The 22,098-nt window shown below is 43.3% G+C and overlaps 1 protein-coding gene across 1 annotated transcript; it reads right to left on the reverse strand.

The window, feature by feature from the left end:
- Positions 1–1,383: 1,383 nt before the first annotated feature.
- Positions 1,384–18,562, reverse strand: LGI2 (leucine rich repeat LGI family member 2). Its single transcript, XM_051789853.1, has 8 exons — positions 18,384–18,562; positions 18,209–18,280; positions 15,235–15,306; positions 12,046–12,117; positions 11,458–11,529; positions 10,193–10,362; positions 5,406–5,570; positions 1,384–2,825 (listed from the first exon to the last, which is right to left on the reverse strand). The coding sequence occupies exons 1-8, from the start codon at positions 18,560–18,562 to the stop codon at positions 2,008–2,010; spliced, it is 1,620 nt and encodes a 539-aa protein (XP_051645813.1). The 3' UTR covers positions 1,384–2,007.
- Between the last annotated feature and the right edge of the window lie 3,536 nt (positions 18,563–22,098).

A 22,098-nucleotide genomic window follows, 5' to 3' on the forward strand; every position in this document is an offset into this window, starting at 1 on the left:
TTAATCCTAGGAGAAGTATTGCTAAAACATACTGCAAATGGTTTGTTTGCATCTACTGGTCTGATTGAACCACTGGGACTGACACTGCATTGGGATTTGGAGGGCAGCGCTTGATACTTCAGAGGGCTGGATGGGCTAGGATGCCAGTGTAGTTAAAAACAAAACCAGGTTGAGCACCTCTGTAGGAAAAAAAATAGCAGGTAATTTAGGAACAGAATGAGTTATGTCTCTGACAGGCCACTAATAACTTTATTTCATAGCAGAGAGGCAAAAGTTGGGGAGAACTATAATATGCCAGGTCACTTGTAGGTTATGACTCCTCACAGGAGCCCTTATACATAATCCCCTTCTGCAGCATACTTCATGCCTTGGATATCAGAAAGCCTATGAGAACATCTCTATAGGTGATAATAGGCCATGTTTCACATGTCCAGGGGGAAAATGTGAAGCTTATTCAGCAGAGGGACAGCAAAATAGTCCTGAGTATGAAGGAATAAAAGACAGTTTCTTTTGCTCTACCTGCTTTATGCAAAGCCTCCCTATAATCCAAGGCAGCAGCGCAGCAGCAAGACACAATGAAACAACCCAGAATGCTAAGTGGTATGAAAACTTCAAGAAACATATTTGTAATTGAACGAACAAGAGCTCCAATACACAATTTTGTTGGACCAGGATGGTGAAGGGCCTTTCCAGAATAACAGCCCCTTCTGTTATCCTGAGAGAGACTCTGTGTGCCAGGACTGCCCTACTTAGAATGACTGAATGCCTTGGTCTGCAACCACCCAAACCACTAAAGAAGCAGAGTCTGTCCACATCCTCCTGTTTAACCTTCAATGAATTGGCAATCTGGCAAAAAGCTGGACCCACCAAGTGGAAATCCTTCTCGGAGGCAGGGTCAGGTCTAGCCTGAAACAGCTCCAACTGCCTTAGTTTCAAGTGACTTGGTAATACTGAAGTCACAGTTAGAGTTGAGACAGAAGGAGGATTCCCCAAATACAGCTTGTGATGACCCAAATCTGAATTTATTGCTTGTGAGCTGTGCTGGGGGGAGAACACTAGAGAATAAATCATCTCATTGCGCACAGACGAGTGCATGGAGTGCTACAACATGGAGTGCATAAATGTAGATATGTGTTTCAGGCTAAGCTTAAGGTTTGCCTTCTGGAGTGAGAGGTCACAACAGAATAACATGTTAAAACACCCAGAATCTATTGGGATCATCGGGAAAAGTATAAATTAGGACAGAATGAATTAGGATGGATTTCTGGAATACCTATTAAAACAGAGAGTGGATTCGTTCATGGCATCATGCAGACCTCTGGTATTTTCTGTCTGTATTAACTGGTTAAGACCTTGTAGTCTGAAAGTGACACACTCTTCCTGGCTACCCAGCTACTGTGGGCTGGGCTACCTGTTATGCACATTTTAATGCTGAAAAAGTGAATGGAAGAAAAATGGCAATTGATTTTGACTTACTCTCTAGTCTACAATGAATTAAAACAATGCCTCAGATTTACTACAAACCACAAAGGCAGACCTCAAGAAACCAAAATAAAATGTATTCTGGAATGTTCCTGTTTGTTTTTACAATTCATCAATAACCATGAAGAACTGGCTCTAGTATTAAAATCATTACTAACATGTTAGTTTAGGAGTCAAGATAATTTCTATGCTTTGTATGGCTTACTCTTCACTTTCTTTTAGGAGATGTTCAATTCAAAGTAGTTTTCTGAACAAAATTTAGATCATTCTCTTAGATGTCAATATTAATCCTAATGCACTGCACTGCTCTTTGAATGAGTGCAGATTGCAAAATGTCTTGGAAAAAGGATAAAATGGACATGTCATGCAGTAACCAAGTAAAGGCAGTCCCTGATTAATATGCAAGTTTGAAAAGTTCAGAAAATGTCATCGTAGTCCACAGGTGCACCCTGATTTTGGAAAGGTCTCTTTTTGTTTATTTTGTGCATAAATGTCATTCTACATAAATTTCACTCCAGCAGCTTTTCATGAACTCAAGTCAATGGTGATATGCTCAAATATTTGAGTGTTTCCTTTAAAACTAGAGGCAAAGAAAAAATCTCTTCGATCTGTTGACACAGCTGTGAAAGATCGTGGTGCTTGCACATAGATTTCTTTAAATAATCTGAATATCTTCTTTTCACCATCCCACTGGTAAATCTGGGAGAAGGTATAGTCACTTCCCAAGGCTAGGTAGTAATTGTTCTTGAAGGAGAAAGGCTGCAGTGTCATGGCTCCTCGGGATGGAAGAGCCTGTATCTCCACAAACTGTTTGCTATTCCATTTCATAACTCTGGAGTCACCAATGAATCTCGTGAGTGTGATGTACAGGTTATCTTGCATCCTGAAACTCTTCACAGCCAGGACATCTTCCATGTTGGGGATTTCACTGTGTGGGACAAACTTTTTGGAGATTTTGTTCCACTGGAGTATAATGGGAACCTGGGCACGGCTTGAGAGAATTAAATGTGATTTCCCATCTATATCGAGAAACTCAGCATCAGTGTCCCTGAACCACTCATGAAGGGACTGATACGAATAAAATCCTTTGTTATTCCACTTGTACACTGTTGACAAACCTGCTTTAGAGCTATCTGCTATGACAAAAAACATTTCACTGTCTATCTCAAAAAGCTCTATATCATTTGGCTTGGAAATTCGAGATACTTCAATATCCTGGAATTTGACAAACTTTGTCCAGCTTTCATCATACTTGTAAATGTGTGAGCCACCAAAGAGCTGTGCCACCACCACAAAGACTTGGTCGCCAACAAGAATGGCTTTACATCCCACTATAGACTGACCTATTGACCAAAGGAAAAAAAAAAGGCATGTATATTATCACAGTACAAAGCACCCTTTAAGCCCCAGAGAGATTATCAAGTCACCCCTCCCCTTTTTTAAACTTTCACCATCTCATAATTTGGTCTTCTGTTACATGCCATCACAGTTTCTTTTCGTGCATTTTTCTTCCCAATAACTGGAGAGATGACTTCAAATGTCACACCCTGCAAGGTATGCAAGTATTATATATCATAAAATGCTAATTCCTTTTTATCCACAATACTTTTTACTTCTCTGTTTGTTCAAACATACAGCCCCTAATATCCAAAATAACTATTAAAGATAAATTTTATTATTTCAAAATAACAAAGAGTTATTGTCTTGCTGCCGATCAGAAATCCAAAATTCTCTTATTCTTGGAAAGTCTGTCTTTCCAGCTTAACTAGAAGAATGAAATATCGCATATTTTTCTTGCTCCAGAAGAGTTGGAGTCAGCTTTTTTCCTACTGTAAATAGAAATATTGATGCATCTTGTGGGTATATCATCTGACAGCAGGATGAAAAAGATAAATCTAACTCTGTTGTTTCTGTTAGGTATTCCTGAGATTATGTTAAACTAGAAATATTTAGGAATATTGCAGTTGCCAGATTAGATCAGATCAGGTTATGGTCTGTTTTGAGAACGTCAAGTTATACTATAGAGGAATCACATCAAAAAAAGTAACCACCAGACTATTATGACAGATTTTGTTGGAGGAAGAGAGGAATTCCTCTCTGAAGCACACAGTTTAAGTAGAACTGTGGCTGCACGAGTTCCTGATGTTTGCCTGGTCAGTCACAACAGGAGACTTGTCCTGATTCCTCTGCTGTGCCTCTACCTATGGCTTTCACAGCTGGTCTGGAATGACCAGCCACCCACTCACTGTGGGAGCGCTGTGAGTCCCTTCATCTCAAATACCACAAGGTATCTGTGGTGCAGGCGTGAATGCTTGAGCTGATCATCCAGGCTCCTTCTGGTCTACCTTAGTCAAAATTAATTCTAGAAGAGCTTTCAGCTGTCTCCTGTCTCCTCTTGCAGAGGACAGCAACGTCTTTCTCTGCATGTTCGCTATAAAGGCAACCTTGACAACTAGCTCAGCTCCATAAGCCCATGTTGTAAATGGCTAAATTTAGATATCTGAATGCCAAGCATACAGATAGTAATGGAATTCCCTGTGGAGCACATAGCTGGCTCCAGAGCTCTACAAACATTCTTCAGGCTCTGCAAGAGGCTCCTCATGGGTCTGTGTCCCCTGGCAAAAATCTCTTGCTCATGTACATTTCAGAGCTCAGGCCTTCCAGGAACACGGGATGGTTGTTTGAAAAACAAGCCTGGGCACACACTCTGGGTGTGGAGTTAGGACTCGAGTCCCTGGCAGAAATGTCTGTTGATCAAGTAATTCACAGGAAGGTGAAATATGCCTGGATGGCAGCTGTCATTGCAAATGACTCAAACTCTCAAGCTCAATTCCAGAGTTTTTCTAGGCTCAGCTAGCTCTCTCTGGGCTGTTGACTTCTCAATTTACATCCACTGGTACATATTTCACCCTAATCTACCAAAACACAACGAAACCCAAAAGTGCAACATTTTTCATTTCCAACATTAGCTGGCAGGGGGGTAGCATCTCGAAAACTTTTGTTAGCGACGCTCACAGCTGATCTGAGGAGGTAAGTGCTTGTTGCCTTTGTAGAATTCAACACCAGATAAGGACACAGCGTGCTCCTTGTTTCCCAAAATGTAAGGTAAAAAATAATCTATCACACATAACAAGGGAACAGGAGGAAAGGATGCTCCATGATAAATTTAACTCCCAAGTCTTCAGAACCACTAGCTTGAAGCAGCTGGGAAATCAGGCAGTGGATAACAGCTCTAAAAACTCTGTCCCTGCTGTCATGGTGTGACTGAGCACAATGAGTGTTGGTTAGGGACAGAACAGTTGTTAGAAAATCAGCTTTAGAACATCACATGGCACTCACATGAGCTTTTTGTTTGATCAGTAGTATGTCCAGGATGCTAATTGAGCATGTTTGTAAATTGAAAGTAAACATGGAAGCTTTATAGCACATCTCTTTGGGTAACAACCATGGTTGAAATATTTCTATGCCCTCTTCAGCTGGGTTCCTGGCCAACTCACCCTAAAAGCATCCTTCAGACCTATTTTCTTCTACATGCAATAGAGCATTTTTATATTCTGTTTTACAGGCACTTTGGCAAGAGTGAGTGCTTCTTCAACTTCTATTTTGACTTGCTGTGTGATTGAGGCAGTGAGTGCTAAGCTGGGCCATGCTGTGACATTCACAGCAAGTGTTTGTGCCTTCAGAACAATTTACAAGATCAGACAAAAAAAGCCCAGTTTGTGTGCTACAGTGAAGTTAAATGTGCATGTATTAACAAGATGCACTACTCTGTGGACTCACTCATGTCCAGACATCACACACTTTGATTGGCCAAATTCAACAAGGATTCAGGACAAAACCTAATAAACCGGTCCCATGTATGAATCTCATCCTTGTGAAATGCCAACAGTTCATCAATGACTGGAATTCCAGTGTTCATATACCTGTGATATTGTCGTAACTCCTGAAATTCATTTCAATGTGATCCCACTCCAGCACCATGCAGTTCTCCATGCTGGGCTGTGCAATGGCTACGAACACATCATTCTTTGAGTTGAACGTATCCACTGAAACGGACTGGTAGGGCAAAATCTGATGAACAACAAAATCTAGAAATACACATTTACAACAGTTAGGTTACATCCTTGCTGGAGACACGGAGTAAGTGATAGCTGATTATAATGATTTACACTGAAAAATGAGTGAAATACTCTGGATTTTGTATAACACTAGAATGGAAGTGTCAATGCTTATGTTAGGCATGCAGCAACAGGGGAAAGTGTCTCCTGCTTTAGTTATCATAAACTGTCCTAGGAAAATATAGTTGCCAAAGAGATCAAATAGGTAAATAGTGAAAGAAATCAGATTTTCCCGCTAGGTTGGCTACTATCAAAGCAATCAGAATATCGAGAGAAAAGTCTCTTTTCCTGCAGCTGGAAGTGGCTTTCTCGCCAAGCGAAATGGCCTTGCCAGAATCACTTTGATGCTGAGAGATGAAAACTACCAGCTGAAGTCCAATAACTTCTTAAGTCGTGCAAATTTAATCACTAGCAATTTGTGATATGCTAAACCAGACAGAAAGTGAAATGATATCAGTTTGTCTAGGGATAACCCCATTTCATCTAGACCATAGACAAAGTGGTGTAATCAAAAACTCAGTTAACACAAAGTTTTATGGGGCATTCTAATGTAGTTTAGGCATAAAATACAACCAACCTGAGAATTACTATCCAGTGGAAAACTTATCCTAGAATGAGGAATTGGAGCAACTTGTAAAAATTAGGAGTGTAACTCCAAAACTGAAGGGTTTTTTTTCTCAAAACCTAAGTACCTTTGTAGATTTAATTATAAAAGTCACCCTGGTGTAAGTCAGCAGTCAGCACAGAGCCAATCTGGGTCAAAGCAAGGAGACTTGGGTCTGAATTTGATCTTTAACCTGACAGCTGGGCAATGTCATTGTCATTAGGAAAAAACCCACGGTATAGCAGACCTGGCAAAGAAAAGCCAGCACTTGGGACTAGAATGGGGTGGGATGCCTGTGTTGAAGTAATGTATGCAAAGAGATACATAGAAAAAGAAAGGTATCTTCTGCTATGATGGCATTTCTCTGCAGAACCACACACTACTCTGTTTTAAGCTCTATTTGCTACATGCCTTCATCACACACTCCTATGCTGGAAGGGCCTGAGCATCCAGGGATTTTGGTGAAATGGTAATTAAGTCCTCACTCGAGTCCCTTATTTTGGTGCATTATGAAATAATTGGTTCTGAATGAAGAACCCTCTGTTTCTGCATGCTTGAAAGCCTTGCCCTTGAGGAGTTACACTTCTGGAGAATAAAGATAGATGACTACCATTAAACAAACAGAGCAGATTCTACAGCTGCGAAAGAAATGACAGTCCTCATTCTTCGAGAGACTGTTATAAATAGAGCTTGGGCTTGGTTCATAAATGCTGTTAGGCAAACAGGAAAGTTATCTTCATTCCCACTGAGAAACTAAAAGGACTGGAGAAAACTGACACCAAAGTATGTAGAAAGTAAAATTAACTGACCAATCATGAAAGATAGATAAAGGATGGAACAACAGCAGATAGTCACAGAAAATAAAAAAAATCTTTAAATCTTGAGAAAAAAAACAATAAAAAACTAATCCTGAAAAAGACATGTCTTGAAGTCCGAACAGTTGTGAAACACTTTGGAGAACTCTGTGAATTGAAACAAGCCAATCTGTATGTAAAAATAGCTAGCAAAATCTGTTATAATCAGTAAAACCCACTATTTTTAGCACCTTCTGGAAATACCAGACTCTAATGTAGAACAGGGTTACACAGTAAAAAGATGCTGCCGCATCAGTCTTGCCAAAAATTTAGGCTTTGGGGGCTTGCTTTAGTTCTACATGCCTTGCTTTAATGCTTGACAGAGCTAGTACAGTAAATACAAGATCGAGGGGGCTCTTTTCCAACTTTTTCTCTTTTAAGCTGGATCCCCTGCATGGGAGAGGGAAGAGGATGAAGCCCCCACTTTCCCCATTGCTGCAGTCCCTCTCTCCCACTCCATACATAGTTTTGCTCTCCCTGTCTCAAGACGTGGTTTTCATGCTGGTTTTTGCTGGCTGAGGCTGGGGTAGTCCCCTTGTCCTGCAGTCACCCACTCTGCCTCTGCTCCCTCTGTGGTTGAACTGGCATGAGGAGTTCATGGATGAGGGACCCAATACTTTTATTGGGCTGATTTCTCTTCCGGCAGACCCTGCTCTGGCTGATCCCAGCACACAGGAGCATGGATGCTGGCAGAGGAGAGAATGCAGGTAGGATGCTGGAGGACACTAAGGAAAAGTGGCAGTGATGATATGTTTGGGCAGCAGCTTCTAAACTGCATCCTGTGAATTGGTCACAGTCTCCTCACATCCCTTCTTCCCTGCAGTGGAAACTTCTACTCCAGGTGAGGCTACCCACGACCTGGGTGTGCACCAGGGAGCATTAACTATCCCTCCCATTCTCCCATCACAGGAGATTTCCAGCACAGGAGCACTTATGGAGCAGGTACCTATTAATTTGCAACCTACCTCCCTTCTAGCCAGTGGGGAAAGACAGGACCACCTCCAGAAGGCAGTCCCAGCTAGTTAAAGAAAGGAGAAAACAAGCTTTCAAAGCTCAGTGAAATGATCCCTGCCTGCAGGTCTGGGCAAAGTGGTGCTTACAGCCACAGCACACCCCCTAACACACTGTTGTGGGAGAAAGACAAGAAACCAAGTGAAATGGCTTAACCTGCTTCCATGATGCAAGCACTGAGAAATGGAAAAGATAGATGTTATCACAAAAAGAGTTAAAAGTGCAGATCACCAACACTGAATCACTTTCTCTGTGAAGAAGCAACAGGACCATTTTGTTCTTTGTCTTTCTTTCTGTTTAAATTTGGCAGCACCTCTTTTCATCTCTCCTCCTGTTACCATTGTAGCAGTTCAGCTGATGCAATGAACTGACTGAGCCGACAAGATGCACAATTTATCAAGCAAACTGCTTTGTTACCACATCCTACATCCAGTCTTACTTGACACAGAGTACTGGAGACCAGAAATGATGGAAAGTCTGATCCTGCCTGGCAAGGGAGGGAAACACTATACTAAAATCTAGCACGAATGAAAGACGTTTGTAGAGCCCTTCCTGTCACTGACTGGGAAAGGAAAATACACCTACAGCATATGTTGCTTTACTTCAGAATATGGTATAAGCCTGAGCCTCTGACTAATCAATCCTCAAGCACTGAATATGGGCTCCCTTTGGAGCTGGGGGAGGCAATGGCAGAGAAGGAAAAAGCAGCAGTGGCTTGATATTGCAGACCATGAGGGTCATACACAACAGTGTGTGACAGCTCTGTGCTGTGCTGTGGAAGCACTTCTCCAATGGCATTTGAACAAATATTCAGCTGGGCAATTCTAGCCCCATAGAACATTTTCAGTCCCCAAAAACTCTATAGCACATGAAATTAGATTTGTGCTTGGTGTAATTGCCCTTGGAGCACACGAAGGGACAAATGTTAAGGGTGAATTTTGCCTGTAACAACTTCATAGTTTCTAGGTATGAAAAGGTGAAAGAGGGCAGGTAGGTCAGTATAGGTCTGAGGATCAGTATGGCTTGTTCTTGCACATTGTTAGTGCTTTTAAACCAGACTGCAACGAAATAAAGCCTGCTTTTACTTTGTACTGTTGCCTCTCAGTGATTTGGCAGACATGGGAATGTAACTGTGGTACCATTCTAAGCTTCATTGCTCTCCTGTGCTTGACATCCTTATATGCAGCAGATTATTGCACTTTACCTCTGCTGCTCTTCTGTCATAATTTTGAATTCTGAGTTCATTCTCTTTTCCTTCACATATTGCCACGGAATTACCTTTCATACCTTTTCCTGAAACTTTGTTTCACATTACTAGTAATCAACTTTTCTGTTATCTTTTAATAATGATGACTGACTCAATGACAGATGAGAACTCGAACATCTCTGATATTACTGTGTAGAAAAAAGGCAGAGTGCTGACATTTTATACATAAAAGGTGAAAAACAATACTCGCAGCTGATATTTTCAGTTATATGATGTGACTACATTTAAAGATAGGTAACTGTAGCTATTTGGTCATAAAATATAAGCATAATCACATGCAACTTTCTCTTCACTTCCTTCAGCATGCTTTACATTACCAAAAAAAATGAAGATCCTAAACAGACAGTAGTCAGAGTATTATTGGACATTTCTCTCCAACTTAATGGAGTTCCATGAAGAACTGCTGCCACTATTGCCACCCCATTTGATGCTAATAAGTCGTGGCTTATTAAATAAATATAACACATACAGCCACATTTTTGAACTTATTTTTATTGCTTTCTGTGAAATACTGAGATTTTGTGAAGCTCATCTGCCATAACTATATGGCTTCATTCCAGATAATAGAAAGCATTCTGTGATGAAAATTAAGCCACAAAGTGAGTCATAATCAAGTCTTTTGGAATACAAATTGTCAGAGCTCTTTTCCCAGTATCACTTAATCCAAATAAAAACTCAGTACTTACTTCTGCTTTGAAATGTAATTTTCCCATTTTATACTTGTTCTAGTACTTGGATGTACTTTGTACGTAACCCTTTCCTCCCCCCAGGTCATGCTCACAGAACGAAAGGGTATAGTCTAAATGTCTGATATTTAACCATTTGTAGTGTGCTTAGAAATATACATTCTGAATACCTGTAGTGATGCATTCATAATCAAAACTTGTCACATCATTTAACTTCTTATCCTGATATTCTGCTGGACCAATACACAGGACATCAGAAACAGTGGAATTTGTCATCTTTAACCACAAAAACAACCACTTGGCTTTGCAGTCACACTCAAATTTATTTCCCCTTAAATCTCTAAAAAACACACAGAAATAAACATATTTGAAAAGGTTGATAGCAATATGAGTACTACAGAACTGTTATCACCTTGACATGCTGAATTTCAAAATATCTGAGTATCCTTGAATTGTTCTGAACTGAGATCAGGGAAGTCTCTTAAGTTTTATTTGGACTCTTAATATGGGCTCTTCTTCACTGAGTTTTTTTGAAAAATTGCTACAGTCTACTCTCACTTATAATCATAGTAATAGAACACTGTGATTCATGTGTAAAGTTAATTTTTGGTAAATTTCTATAGGATTAGGACTGTAATGTAAATAAATCCTGACAGTCAGGCTATCTGTTGCAAGCCTCCTTCACACCACCTACCACTGACATGGATAAATCCCATTCCTTCACTAAGCTGTTCCAGTACTGCTGGTTGACCGAGTGGCCGTGCTGGCACCATTTCTGAGTTACATTAAAATGCAGATGTAAGGCTTGTATTGTTTAAGTTGCTACTGATGTAGAGTCAATTTAACCTCCCTCTACTAACGTATTTGCAATTTCAACATTGTACTTGTTCTTTGATCCCTTGGCAAATTTCGTGGCTTACAATTATACTTTGCTGTTTAGGAAAGCCAGGCCAAAAACAGGGGAAGCCGACTAGCAGCTCAGTTATACAAGGAAACGCTGACAGTATATTAGCAATGTGCTACAACTGCACAAAACCAAGGAAAAACAGCTTTTTTTTAATTAATGCTTTTAACTAAAATAATCTCAGGGAATGCATGCAATATTAACAGGGAAAACTGTTCAGGGAAACTGTAGTTTTAAAATTCATTGTCTCCCTTTCCCTAAAAAACAATTTACATGAAATAGCAGAAGGAAGTACAATGACACAAGCTGTATACGGTATCGTGAGGAGCAAGAGTGATATAAGAAAAAGGAGTTACTTTAGAGGAGTCTATCAAGTAAATAATTATGAAATGAAAAAAGGTAGAACAAAAAAATACACTTTCTATTCTTCTGTGTAGTTACCAGATACAGCACCACACCCCCAGAAACCTAGAACAGAGAACAGGAGAGTGACAAAAGCAGGCATTCAATAGAAAGATTGTCATTACTTACAGTTCAATTAAAGAATCTAAATAACTGAAGACATCCTTTGGCAGGGCTTTGAGGTGGTTATTGGCCAAAGAACTGGAAAAGAAAGTTAGAGCTTAGTATCATTGCTAACTCTTTTCTGGTGGCTCTTACCAAGTCTGAGCTCACTTACAGGTTGTTAATTATCTGATACTGTCCTGCCACTGGCATTGTTAGTAGTTACCAGGAACAGGTGTTAGTTATTCCCATTCAAGAATAGGGATTGCTCGAAGATCACATAAAAGTAAAATATTTAAAGCTTTTTTATTGCCGCAATGCAAATGTAGCACACAGAGCAATCAGTGAGATGCTGAAAAGAAGCAGCAATGTTAGTCACGGTGTGGTGGCTGTACTGCTGCAGCACTGGGGGTACCAGCTGCACCCCACCCCAACGTGCTGCAGTGCTGCCTGAGCAGGAACTGCTTTAAGGCCAGTTCTTAATTTACAAAAGGCACATTGTTGACAGAAGGAGGAAGCCAACACACAGGGGGAAGAGAAGGTTTCAGTGTAGTGGTCCCCCAGAGGAGTTTCCTTCAAGTAGGAATTACTCTATCAAGTCTTAAAACAACTTACAGGTGAGTCAGGTCTCGAAGGCCACGAAATGCATTTCTTGAAATGGTTTCAATTTTGTTTCCTTCAATGAATCTAGGGGGGAAAAAAGTATTTTAAAATACTTTAATTAACATTATTATTAGCATCACTAGTGCTTTAAGCTATGGTTGCCAAACTCAGCAGGTTCCTGGGCAGCTCCTTCAGACTGAAAGGTAGGAAGTCTCAGTGGAGCTGCTCACTTTCCCTTATCCTCTTTCCTTGGGCAGACTGCAAGGAACGATGTAAGTAGCAGGCAGCACAAGGGACAACACATAACAAAAAACATCCAACAAAAAAGGAACAAAGTGAACAAGGCAAAAAAAATTATTCCTCCTGGTTAATCCTCTTGGGACGTGTTGTGTGAGGCAAGAGACCTGCACAGAAGGGGCTCCTGAGATGGGCTTTAGAAGCTGAAGTCCTACCTTCCCCTCACAAATCACCTGCCTTTTAAAACCATGGGGCAGCACAGAGGTGCTAGGGCTGCTCAGGCTGCAGACCAACACTGATGGGGAGCTCCCATGGCTGCATGCACAGTGCCACCTCCACACCCACACAGCTGTGACTGGAGCTGCAGACATTCAGTGTCTGCATAAACGGCACGACCATTGCCTTGGTTTTGTTCCGGCTGCCGCAGTTCAGCTCTCTCCAGCTGGGACATCACCTCTGCAGGGTGCCCAGCTGCACACCAGTCATGGCCCTGTGGGCTGGGGGAATAATGACAGGCACATATCGATTCCAGGAGCACACTGCTCCTCCTGACTGCCTGTCAGCATTTAAAGAAAGAGCTGATATTTGAGCATCTTGACCCCTAAGCACTTAAGGACGCATCCCTAAATACACCATCAGCCCAGCAAAGCGATTGCAGCCAGGTGGCCATCAAGATATTGCTTGGTACAGCTGTACCTGGATGAAGACAACTGCATGCTGACTTTATAAAAGGTTTGATGAGATAAAAATGCCTCCCTTCCTCCTATGCACCCTGGTTTGCCTTCCAGAGAAGTTACAAGAAAAATGCTGTGAGACAAGGTCTCCTCTCTCAAGAGTCAAGATGGGAATGCAGAAGATGGCAAGTGCTCTTGGCTCTGGAGTTTAGAAGTAGCCAAGATCCTTCACAAAGTGACTGGGACCCTGACTGGATGAGAAGGTGCTGTGTCTAGGTAGAAAGTGTCAGAAGAGGGTCAGCCATTACAAGGCTGTCTGGGGGCATGAATTCAATCTGCAGAGCAGAGAACCACACTGCTTCCTGACACCCTCACTGGCACCTGGCATCCCTGCACAGCGCCAGCTCACCGGTCCATGCAAATACATAAGGCTTCACTGCAAACAGCACAGCAAGATGATGCAAATTTGGGCTCAGTAATTTGCCAGATTCATGAGTCACCAAAGTTGGTCTCCAAGAGGTGCTACCCTGGGAACACCACTCTGTTCACCAGCAAAGCTCCCGTCTTTATCAGACCTGTTTTACCCAGACTCTGTACACAGAGTCAATTAGTTTAAGAGTGCACTGAATGTCATTATCAGTGCCGCAAGTGCAACAGGACACAGCTGGTGCTCCCCAGATGCTCTTCATCCAGAGACTTTGCTTTGTACACAAAGACACTTGTCATTCTTGTTTGTCAGTGAGGTTTCCTCGTTCTCCATAAAGTCTGATCCCTGGTAACTAAGACACATGAGTTATGGAAGCTGTCATAGTCTTCCTGGCTGCACGGCCAAAAAAACGAACCACAGAGAAAGGCTACTCACAGCCAGCTCCCAAAATGTGTAGGGTAGATTTGCTAGGAAGAGGAAGAGCTCTATGGACTTGGCTGGAAGGGCAACCACAACCAGTACCCAAGACCACTCGTTCAGCTGCTAAAGTAATTTGAAACTGTAAGGCTTTACCAATCTTCATCCTGCTCCCTGGCTTGCAGCTGGTGGCTGGGGACAGCTCAGGAGAGTAGGATGTTTCTTTTGGACAGGGATCTGGCTGCAGTCACCAGTGCAATGGCCACGACTGCAGGGATAAGCTCATCAGCACTTGAAAATAAGTACTTAATGATACAACATAAAAATGTTATTCTTCCTTTTCACAAACATACAGTAAATAATTCTTTTTCCTATAGACACAAGTAAAAGAGAATACTTAGATAACTTCCTATCTGAAAAATCCAGATGTAGCTGAATCATGGATTTTAGCATACACCATTTGCCATTATCCTCTGTTTCTTGGTCTGCAAATTCCATTGGTGGCTGCTCCGCAGGTATCAGACTATTAACCCTGAATATTTCTAACTTTAATACCTATTTGTCTGCAAGACTTTAGCAAGAGTCAGCTTTATCAGCATTGGTCTGTCTTTAGAAAAGGACAAATGCTTTCCACAGCTACCTTTCAGAATGGAAAGGTGGGTGGAAAGAGGAATTTTTTTGAGGTTGTATTCATAGTTTCAAACACACCAGCTCATATCCAGTAACACAGAGAAATGCCAGTCCTTTGGAGTACAAAGGGAAGACAACCTCGTAGCAGGGCTAATACTTTTTTTTAAAAGAAAGTATTTAAAAGAACTAAAAATAAACAAAAAATAAGGATCAGGAAATGAAAGTAATGTAGGAAATGAAAGCAATGTAAAAAATGTAAGTGAACTATGTAAACCAAATTTAAATAATAATATAAACAATTACAATAATTTATGTATTTATAATTAATATACAAACATAAATGACATGGGCATTAAATGGGATATCAGAAAAAAGGAGAAGTTGGAGAAGAAAGCTGGGGGAAGAGAAAGAGGATGGTAATCAAGGTTGCTCTGGGCAGTACACAGATACTCTGCAATTCCTCTTCAGGCTGCCTGCAGGTCAGGACAGGCTTTCCCACCTCTTGTCTGAGGTTCAAATCCCCTTGGCAGTGATGACACTGTTCTGGAAAGCCAAGACAAGCTCTTGCTAACAATGCCTTTTTGATGTGCTGTAATTGCACAGAGACACCTTGCATTCATGGCATCTTTTAACAATGCACTGTAACCTTTGAAAGATTGTGAGCCACCGTAAAGAACATTCGCACAGGAGCGAAACATAAATCCTTCATCTCCCCTGCTCTTGGGAATCACCGTAAAGACCAAGACTCCACAGCAGGAGCCTTGGCAACTTATCAAAATATCTTTATTTATAGGGGACATAAAGTACCAAACTTACAGGTATTCTAGATGGAAGAGACCAGCAAAGGCATCATCTCGTATAATAGTGAAGGAGTTGGAGTTCAGCAAGCTGAAAATGGAGAGCAGGCATTAGGAAAGCACATTAAAACCTGACACACTGGATTATGCCTATTGTGTTTATTGCCCATGACCAAACTAATCTTACTGACTTGAGCCCATATTGCCCCACCAATGCAGCACACATAAAATATTGTGGAATGGTCTATTAAAAAAAAAAAACCCAAAGGCATTATGTGATGGCAGTTAATGTCCGCTACTCCCCAGGAAAATGCTTGTTGTGCCACTGACCTTGGCTAAATGCAACCTGGTCCTCAATTCTGTCCCCTGAGCAGGACAAGCCATTATGGGATGGTAGGTCTGCTGAGTGTGGACGCCAGTTGTTTATCACCCCTCCTGCCCCAACGACAACTTTTAAGATCATCTCAGCACCAATCATAAGCTAAGAAGCACCAGCTCTCATCTAAGCAGTCGCAGTGGGTCAGTGCTCACTTATTCTGTGCTCCCAGGGAGATGCTCCAAGCCTGACCTGCAGATGGGGTACAGCCCACGGTGTGGGAGGACAGCACCCAGTTTGTCAGCTGGAAACAGAGACATACCCAAACCACCAGAGATGGAGAGTCCTGCTATCCTGATAAAGCAAAGCCCTGTGTTTGCAGGTGGTGTGGAGGAGCAGTGGTGCTGCCTCCTCCAGGCACTGCCTTGCCCTCCTCCTGTGTGAACTTCAGGGGCAAAACATATTAGAACTGCACCAGAGTGGCTGTCACCTGAGCCAGGACAAGGCAATCGGGGAGAAGGATGCTACAGGGGCTTTGTCAGCAAAGTTCCTTCCTTGCTGTATCAAAGTACAACAGTGGACTATTTCCAGTGTTGGTGTTCAAAGGCACAGAAAGTGATTTCCTTTCAAGAAAACAGCAAAACTTCTTATTTGGTATAAAAAATGAACACTACTCAAAAGAAATAATTTTTGGAAAATCTAAGAATTTTTTGCTATGAATGAACATGTCTGCACTAATCGCTTTATTAGAGCAACTTATTAATCCTCTTTCTGTATGGTTTTAGGCATTTCACTAAAATTAATTTAGAAGACTAATGAACATGAAATGCAAACTTTCCCTGTGGTTCTTGGATAGTATGCTAATGCTAGACAAATGCTCCTTAAATTATCCCAAAGAAATCTGACAAAGATGCAGACTGCCATCAAAAATAAATCCTTGCGTTACTATTTTACCATGACTGCTGCCACAGAAGACATTGTCCTGAGGTGCCCAAGTGCTCAATTATGCATGCAGCTCTTTTGCCATTTAATCATTATTTTTTCTCATGTTTAAGGGAATAGTCACAAATTACACTAACTGACAGAATTTGTCAGGGCCCAAGGCAGTCACAACGGTGACAAAACCCTCTCACTGCCACATCTGACTTACCGCATAAAGTGACATGACTTCTGACTTCCTCAACAACTGACCTCTGTCCACCATTCCCCTCACCCCAACATCTTCTCCTGGAAATCTACTACAGCTAAGGAAAAGGGACAACTTTCTTCTGCTCTTCCTGCTTCTTCCTAATACCACCATCCAAAAAAAGCCAGATTTCCCCCATCTCTAATTTTTCACCCACAGTTTCTCTTAACTCACCCTAGGATTCCTCCCTTTCTTTCCCAGCTGGCACAGCTGTTTGTTTGCCCCCATTCACCCATGGGCAAAGTCCTCCTGCCCTCTGCTCAGGGCTCTGTACTGATCCCCAAATCTCACAAAAACTTGGGTTTGGGACTGATGTCACAATAAAGGAGATGACAGTTTCCACCCCTTGCTTTGCCCACTTCTCCCCAGCATTTTGCAAGGGATGCTGCTGCCCCTAGTAGTGAGATAGGCCTTTGAGTCAAACAAGTTGGGGTGCCTGAGGAGAGGAGGTTGGCCATCATGCTACCAGATGCCTTTAGGCACCTCTTGCTAAGACCAGTTTTAACATCTAACTCTGTGGAAAGCACTCAGCCTAGGTTTCTGGCAGGCTTCAGATCTTTTTGCTGAATTTTTCCTCACAGCGTGTCTTTGCCTGGGGGGTAAGCCAGTCTTTATGGGGTGGAGGGGGAGGCATAGAGAGTCTGCTTGGTATCCAGGCGTTCCTGGCAGCCTACACTGGGCTAGGCAGGGCACAGGCTGCAGCTCGGCTTCGCCGCAGACTACCAGAGAAACGAGTACCCAGGCTCCCCAGGGGGGTTGTACCGCAGTCTGTGTCTGTACCTTCCCTGCTACTGCCTCCCAGGACAGCTAAATTAAGCAAGCTTGGGTAAGCTCCTCGAGCTTCAGGCATGCACCTAACTACAACCTGAGCACTGCAAAGTGACTTGCCCGAGGACATGAAGGAGGGAAGGCTGCAGAGTGCTGGGAGCAGGACCACTGTCTCCTGGGACAGTGGACCACTGGGTCAGAAGGCATCCGAGGGGCCACCCTCCAAATTGGATACTGAAGCAGAGTCATGCTGCAGACAACACGAGCACTTCACACACAAAGGCTTCCCTCTGAAGTGTGTCCCGGCAGCCTCTGCTTGCCCCATCCTGCTTGCAACATCCCAAAGCCACTGTCAGACTCCCTGGCATAAAGTGAACAGGAGTTAGAGCCACCACATGACTCCAGAGAGGAAAACTCAGCCCTAAACTAATTAAAGCTGAAGTTAAAAAAAGAGAAACTTAGGGCATCAGAAAACATTCTGCCCTACTTCAGTAGCTAAATACACATTTTACAAAGTAGTTTATGAGCGGAAAATGCATCCCTGTTATGAAACGGCGGCTACATCGGGAGGCTGTGCAAGCTGGGGATTTAGCTGTTATCTCCTTTTTCACAAGGGAAAAGGACTCTATTTAGGAGAAACGGGGGGGCTCTATGCTTAAAGGGACTCTAGGAGAAACGGGCGAAGTGCTACTTGGCCGTGCTCCTTTCCAGTGCCATACTTACAGCAGCTGCAGGGAGGGCAGGTGGGAAAACATCCTGTCCTTGACTTCGGAGAAGGTCCCGTTGACCAGGCTCCTGGAAAAAGAGATGCTACCCATCAGGCGGGACTGCCCCGCTCCCCTCCATCATCTCTCCTCCTCCTCCTCCTCCTCCCGCGCCCCGCGTATCCCGCACTCACAGGGAGCCCAGGCCGGCGGGCAGGCTGCGCGGCGCCCCCGCGGCCCCCACGCACAGCGCGGACTCCCGCCAGCAGCTGCAGGGCGGCCCGCAGCGCGGGGCCCTGCGCGGGGCGGCGGGCGGCGGCAGGACGAGCGCGGCGGTGCAGAGCGCGGACAGCAACCGCAGCGGCCCCGCCATCCCGCACGGCCGCTGCCCGCCCGCCGCCCGCCCCTGACATCAGCGCGGCGCCGCCCCCGCTGCGGCGCCGGGACGCGGAGGGGGGGTCCCGGCGGGCGGGGCGAGGCGCGGCCGGGGACACCTTCGCCCTCCGCCTCCCGGCAAAGCGAGGGTGGCCCCCCGCTGGTGGCTCCCGAGAGATGCTACCCCAAAAAGTAGGGGTGGAGAGCACTGAGGTGCTGGAGGGTGTCCAGAGGAGGGCAACGAAGCTGGGGAAGGGTTTTGAGCACAAGCCTGCTGGGGAGCGGCTGAGGGACCTGGGGGGTTGTTTAACCTGGGGAAAAGGAGACTCGGGAGGGACTTATCTCTCTCTGCAACTACCTGAAAGGAGATTGTAGTGAGATGGGTGTAGTCTCTTCTCGCAGTTACCAAGTGACAGGACGAGAGGAAATGGCCTCAAGTTGCACCAGGGGAGGTTAAGAGTGGATATTAGGAAAAATTTCTTCACTGAAAGGGTGGTCAGGCATTGGAACAGGTTGCCCAGGAAAGTGGTGGACTCCCTGTATGTGTTCAAAAAATCATGGAATCATAGAATCATGGAATGACCTGGGTTGGAAGCGACCTTAAATATCATCTAGTTCAAAATCCCCTGATAGTGACAGGGATACCTTTCACTACACCAGATGGCTCAGAGCTCCATCCAGCCTGGCCTTAAACACTTCTGGGGATGGGGCATCCATAACTTCACTGTGCAGCCTAATGTGTTGGTGTGGTGCTTAAGGACATGATTTAGTGGTGGAACTGGCAGTGCTGGGTTAATGACTTCATGCTCTTAGAGGTCTTTTCCAACTTTAGTGATTCTGTGGTTCTAAGATCAACTCCAGGGATGTCTAGGTCATGAAAGATGCAGATGGATGATGGCACCACACAATTACATTTGCTTTGTGGTAATATGTGTGTGTTAAGTACTGATTAATTGAATCTTGTTGTATCTGAATGCTCGAAAGGTTTCAGAACTGTGTGTAAAACCACATTTGGGGGGCCCTAATTTGAACTGGACACATCATTCACATCAGTAAAAGAATTACTCTTGTAACTTTGTGGTACAAGTTACTTGTGTTTTAACATCAAAGAATTACTCTTTGTAACTCCAGTAACTTTATTCTCCAAGTCTCTCTCCTTGCCTTGCACAGCCCAGTTGCAAGAATCTCGTGACAATTTTCACGGTTGCAGCTTGTGCCTGCTGCCCCTCACCATTGCCCACACAGCTCCAGCAAAGCCTCCCGTTAGGTGACTGAAAACATCAGAGGGACTCCTTCATGCTGAGCAGATCCAGGTCTTTTCATCTCCACTTCCACAATACCTCCAGCAGGCAAAAATTCAGAAAGCATGAGCAACACCCGAGATAATGGGTTAATTAATTTATCACCTGATTAGGCAGAAACAAAGGAGAGAAATTGTTAGTCCCAGTTTTGTTTGCCTTGTTTTATCTTTCCAGTGATTTTAATGATTTGTGTAATACACCTCTTTGCAGGAGCTATTATGCACTACGTCTGCATCTTAATTCTACAACCACAATAATCTAAGTATGTTTATTTCATTGGCAAGCAGACAGAAATTGTTGTGAACCGTGAACGCTGCTGGATTTTCCTGTCATTCTTGTCCATCTGGGTCACTGCTGCTTTATCCTGAAGTCACTGTAAGTGCCAGAAAAAAAACCAACCACAAGAACACTACTAGAAATCAAAAAGTTTTTATACTGTCTCTCGCAGTATGATTCTGGACAAAATATCCAGCACACAGCTAGACAAGTACATAATACACTGACTAAACAACTGACTGACGGGTTGGGCTCAAAGGATATAAAGCTATTAGACTGTGTCCAGAGGAGGGCACTCAAGATGGTGAAAGATCTTGATGGCAAGACTTATGAGGAATGGCTGCGGTCCATGGGTTTGTTCAGCTCGGAGAAGGCTGAAGAGTGACCTCATTGCAATCTACAACTTCCTCAAGGTGTCAGCAAAGGGGCAGATGCTGAATCTTCTCTTTCTAGTGTCCAGTGATAAGACGCAAGAAAATGGAAAGAAGCTGCATCAAGGGAAGTTCAGGCTGGCCATTAAGAAAAGGTTCTTCACTGAGAGGGTGGTCAGTCACTGAAACAGTCTCCCCAGGGAAGTGGTAATGGCTCCAAGCCTGACAGAGTTCAAGGAGCATCTGAATGTGACTTAGTCATATGGTTTTGTGTTAGGTAGACCTGTGAGGAACAGGGAGTCAGACTTGATGATCCCTATGGGTTCCTTCCAACTTGAGTTATTCTATGATTCTATGAAATAGAAAAGACCCAACAATAATTTCCCAAAACTTCAATGAAGTCATGATATTCACATGAACCAAACAAGAGATTTCTCCATGAAGCGTGACTGCTGTGGCCATCCAGGGATGCCACTTTGGGAAGCCTTTTACGCATTCACCCTTTGCAAGTGACTCTCAACATGCTGTCAGAAACACAGTTCCAGGGTTCAGTATTGTTACAAGGTTTTAAATGTCTCCAAATGCCACTTTGGCAGGTAAGGCATCTTCTCTAAAAGATACACAGCTATTTCACCTCAAAGAGTTTAGGACCCTGCGTCCACAACTCGGTTCTTCAGTTTTCACTCATGCTAAAGTGTTTCATGCAGGCATCCAAAAATCTCAGGGCGCTTCAAAAGGGAAAACTATTTACCTGCTAGCACTGCCCACAATTCGTTTTGCAGACAAGGTGTTTTCTGATTTAACTGATTTAAATGCAATTTATTGGATGATCACCTCCACCTCCCCATGGAAGAGGAAGAAGGATTCTCTCCTGCTCTCCCCACCTGGAGTGTTCTGTGCAGCTTAGTCTGCAGCATCCATGCTGCTCTCAGTGAGGGGCTGCCAGGCACGGACCACCCTCTCCAGAGGACTTGAAAGTGTCAAGGAGCCTTCCTTATGAGTCGGAGGAGGAATGAAAGGCAGATGCAGCAGGGTTGGGGTACTGCGCAGGAAGGAGCAGGTGCGAAGAGTGAGGGCTTCATCAGAGGCTGAGGAGAGAGCCTGGAGTGCCAGCAGGATGCAGCAGACGGTCCTGTCTTGCTGATATTAAAAATGAGTGATTGTTTTGGAAAATTCACATGACAGAAAACAGGTGTTTGGGGGGTTAGAAATATAAATATGCGTATAGATGAGCACATGTAAATTTTCTTAAAAGAACATTAAAAAATTGCTTGTTTGAAAAAGTGATGTCTATTGTACCATGCAGTAGCCTTTAATAAAAATGAAATCCTCTCTCTTTATTGAGAAGAAAAAAGATGTTGATATAGAGCATCAAAGAATGAGAAATAACATTGAAATGTGCATTTTGTAGCTTTCCTTCAAATTCCAGTTCATATGTTCAGGTGATTTTTTATGTAGACTTGCAGGTGCATCCATTCAAGTCATGCCACAAATAAATGCAGTCAGCAGCATATGAAGGATTGTGCTATCCAATACCCATAGATAAAATGGCATTTCAGATGGGTAACACAAGCAAAGAAGCACTT

Source organism: Manacus candei, unplaced genomic scaffold (assembly GCF_025592945.1).
Source record: "Manacus candei isolate 608988 ecotype Guabito, Panama unplaced genomic scaffold, ASM2559294v1 h1tg000028l, whole genome shotgun sequence".
Lineage (NCBI taxonomy): Eukaryota > Metazoa > Chordata > Aves > Passeriformes > Pipridae > Manacus > Manacus candei.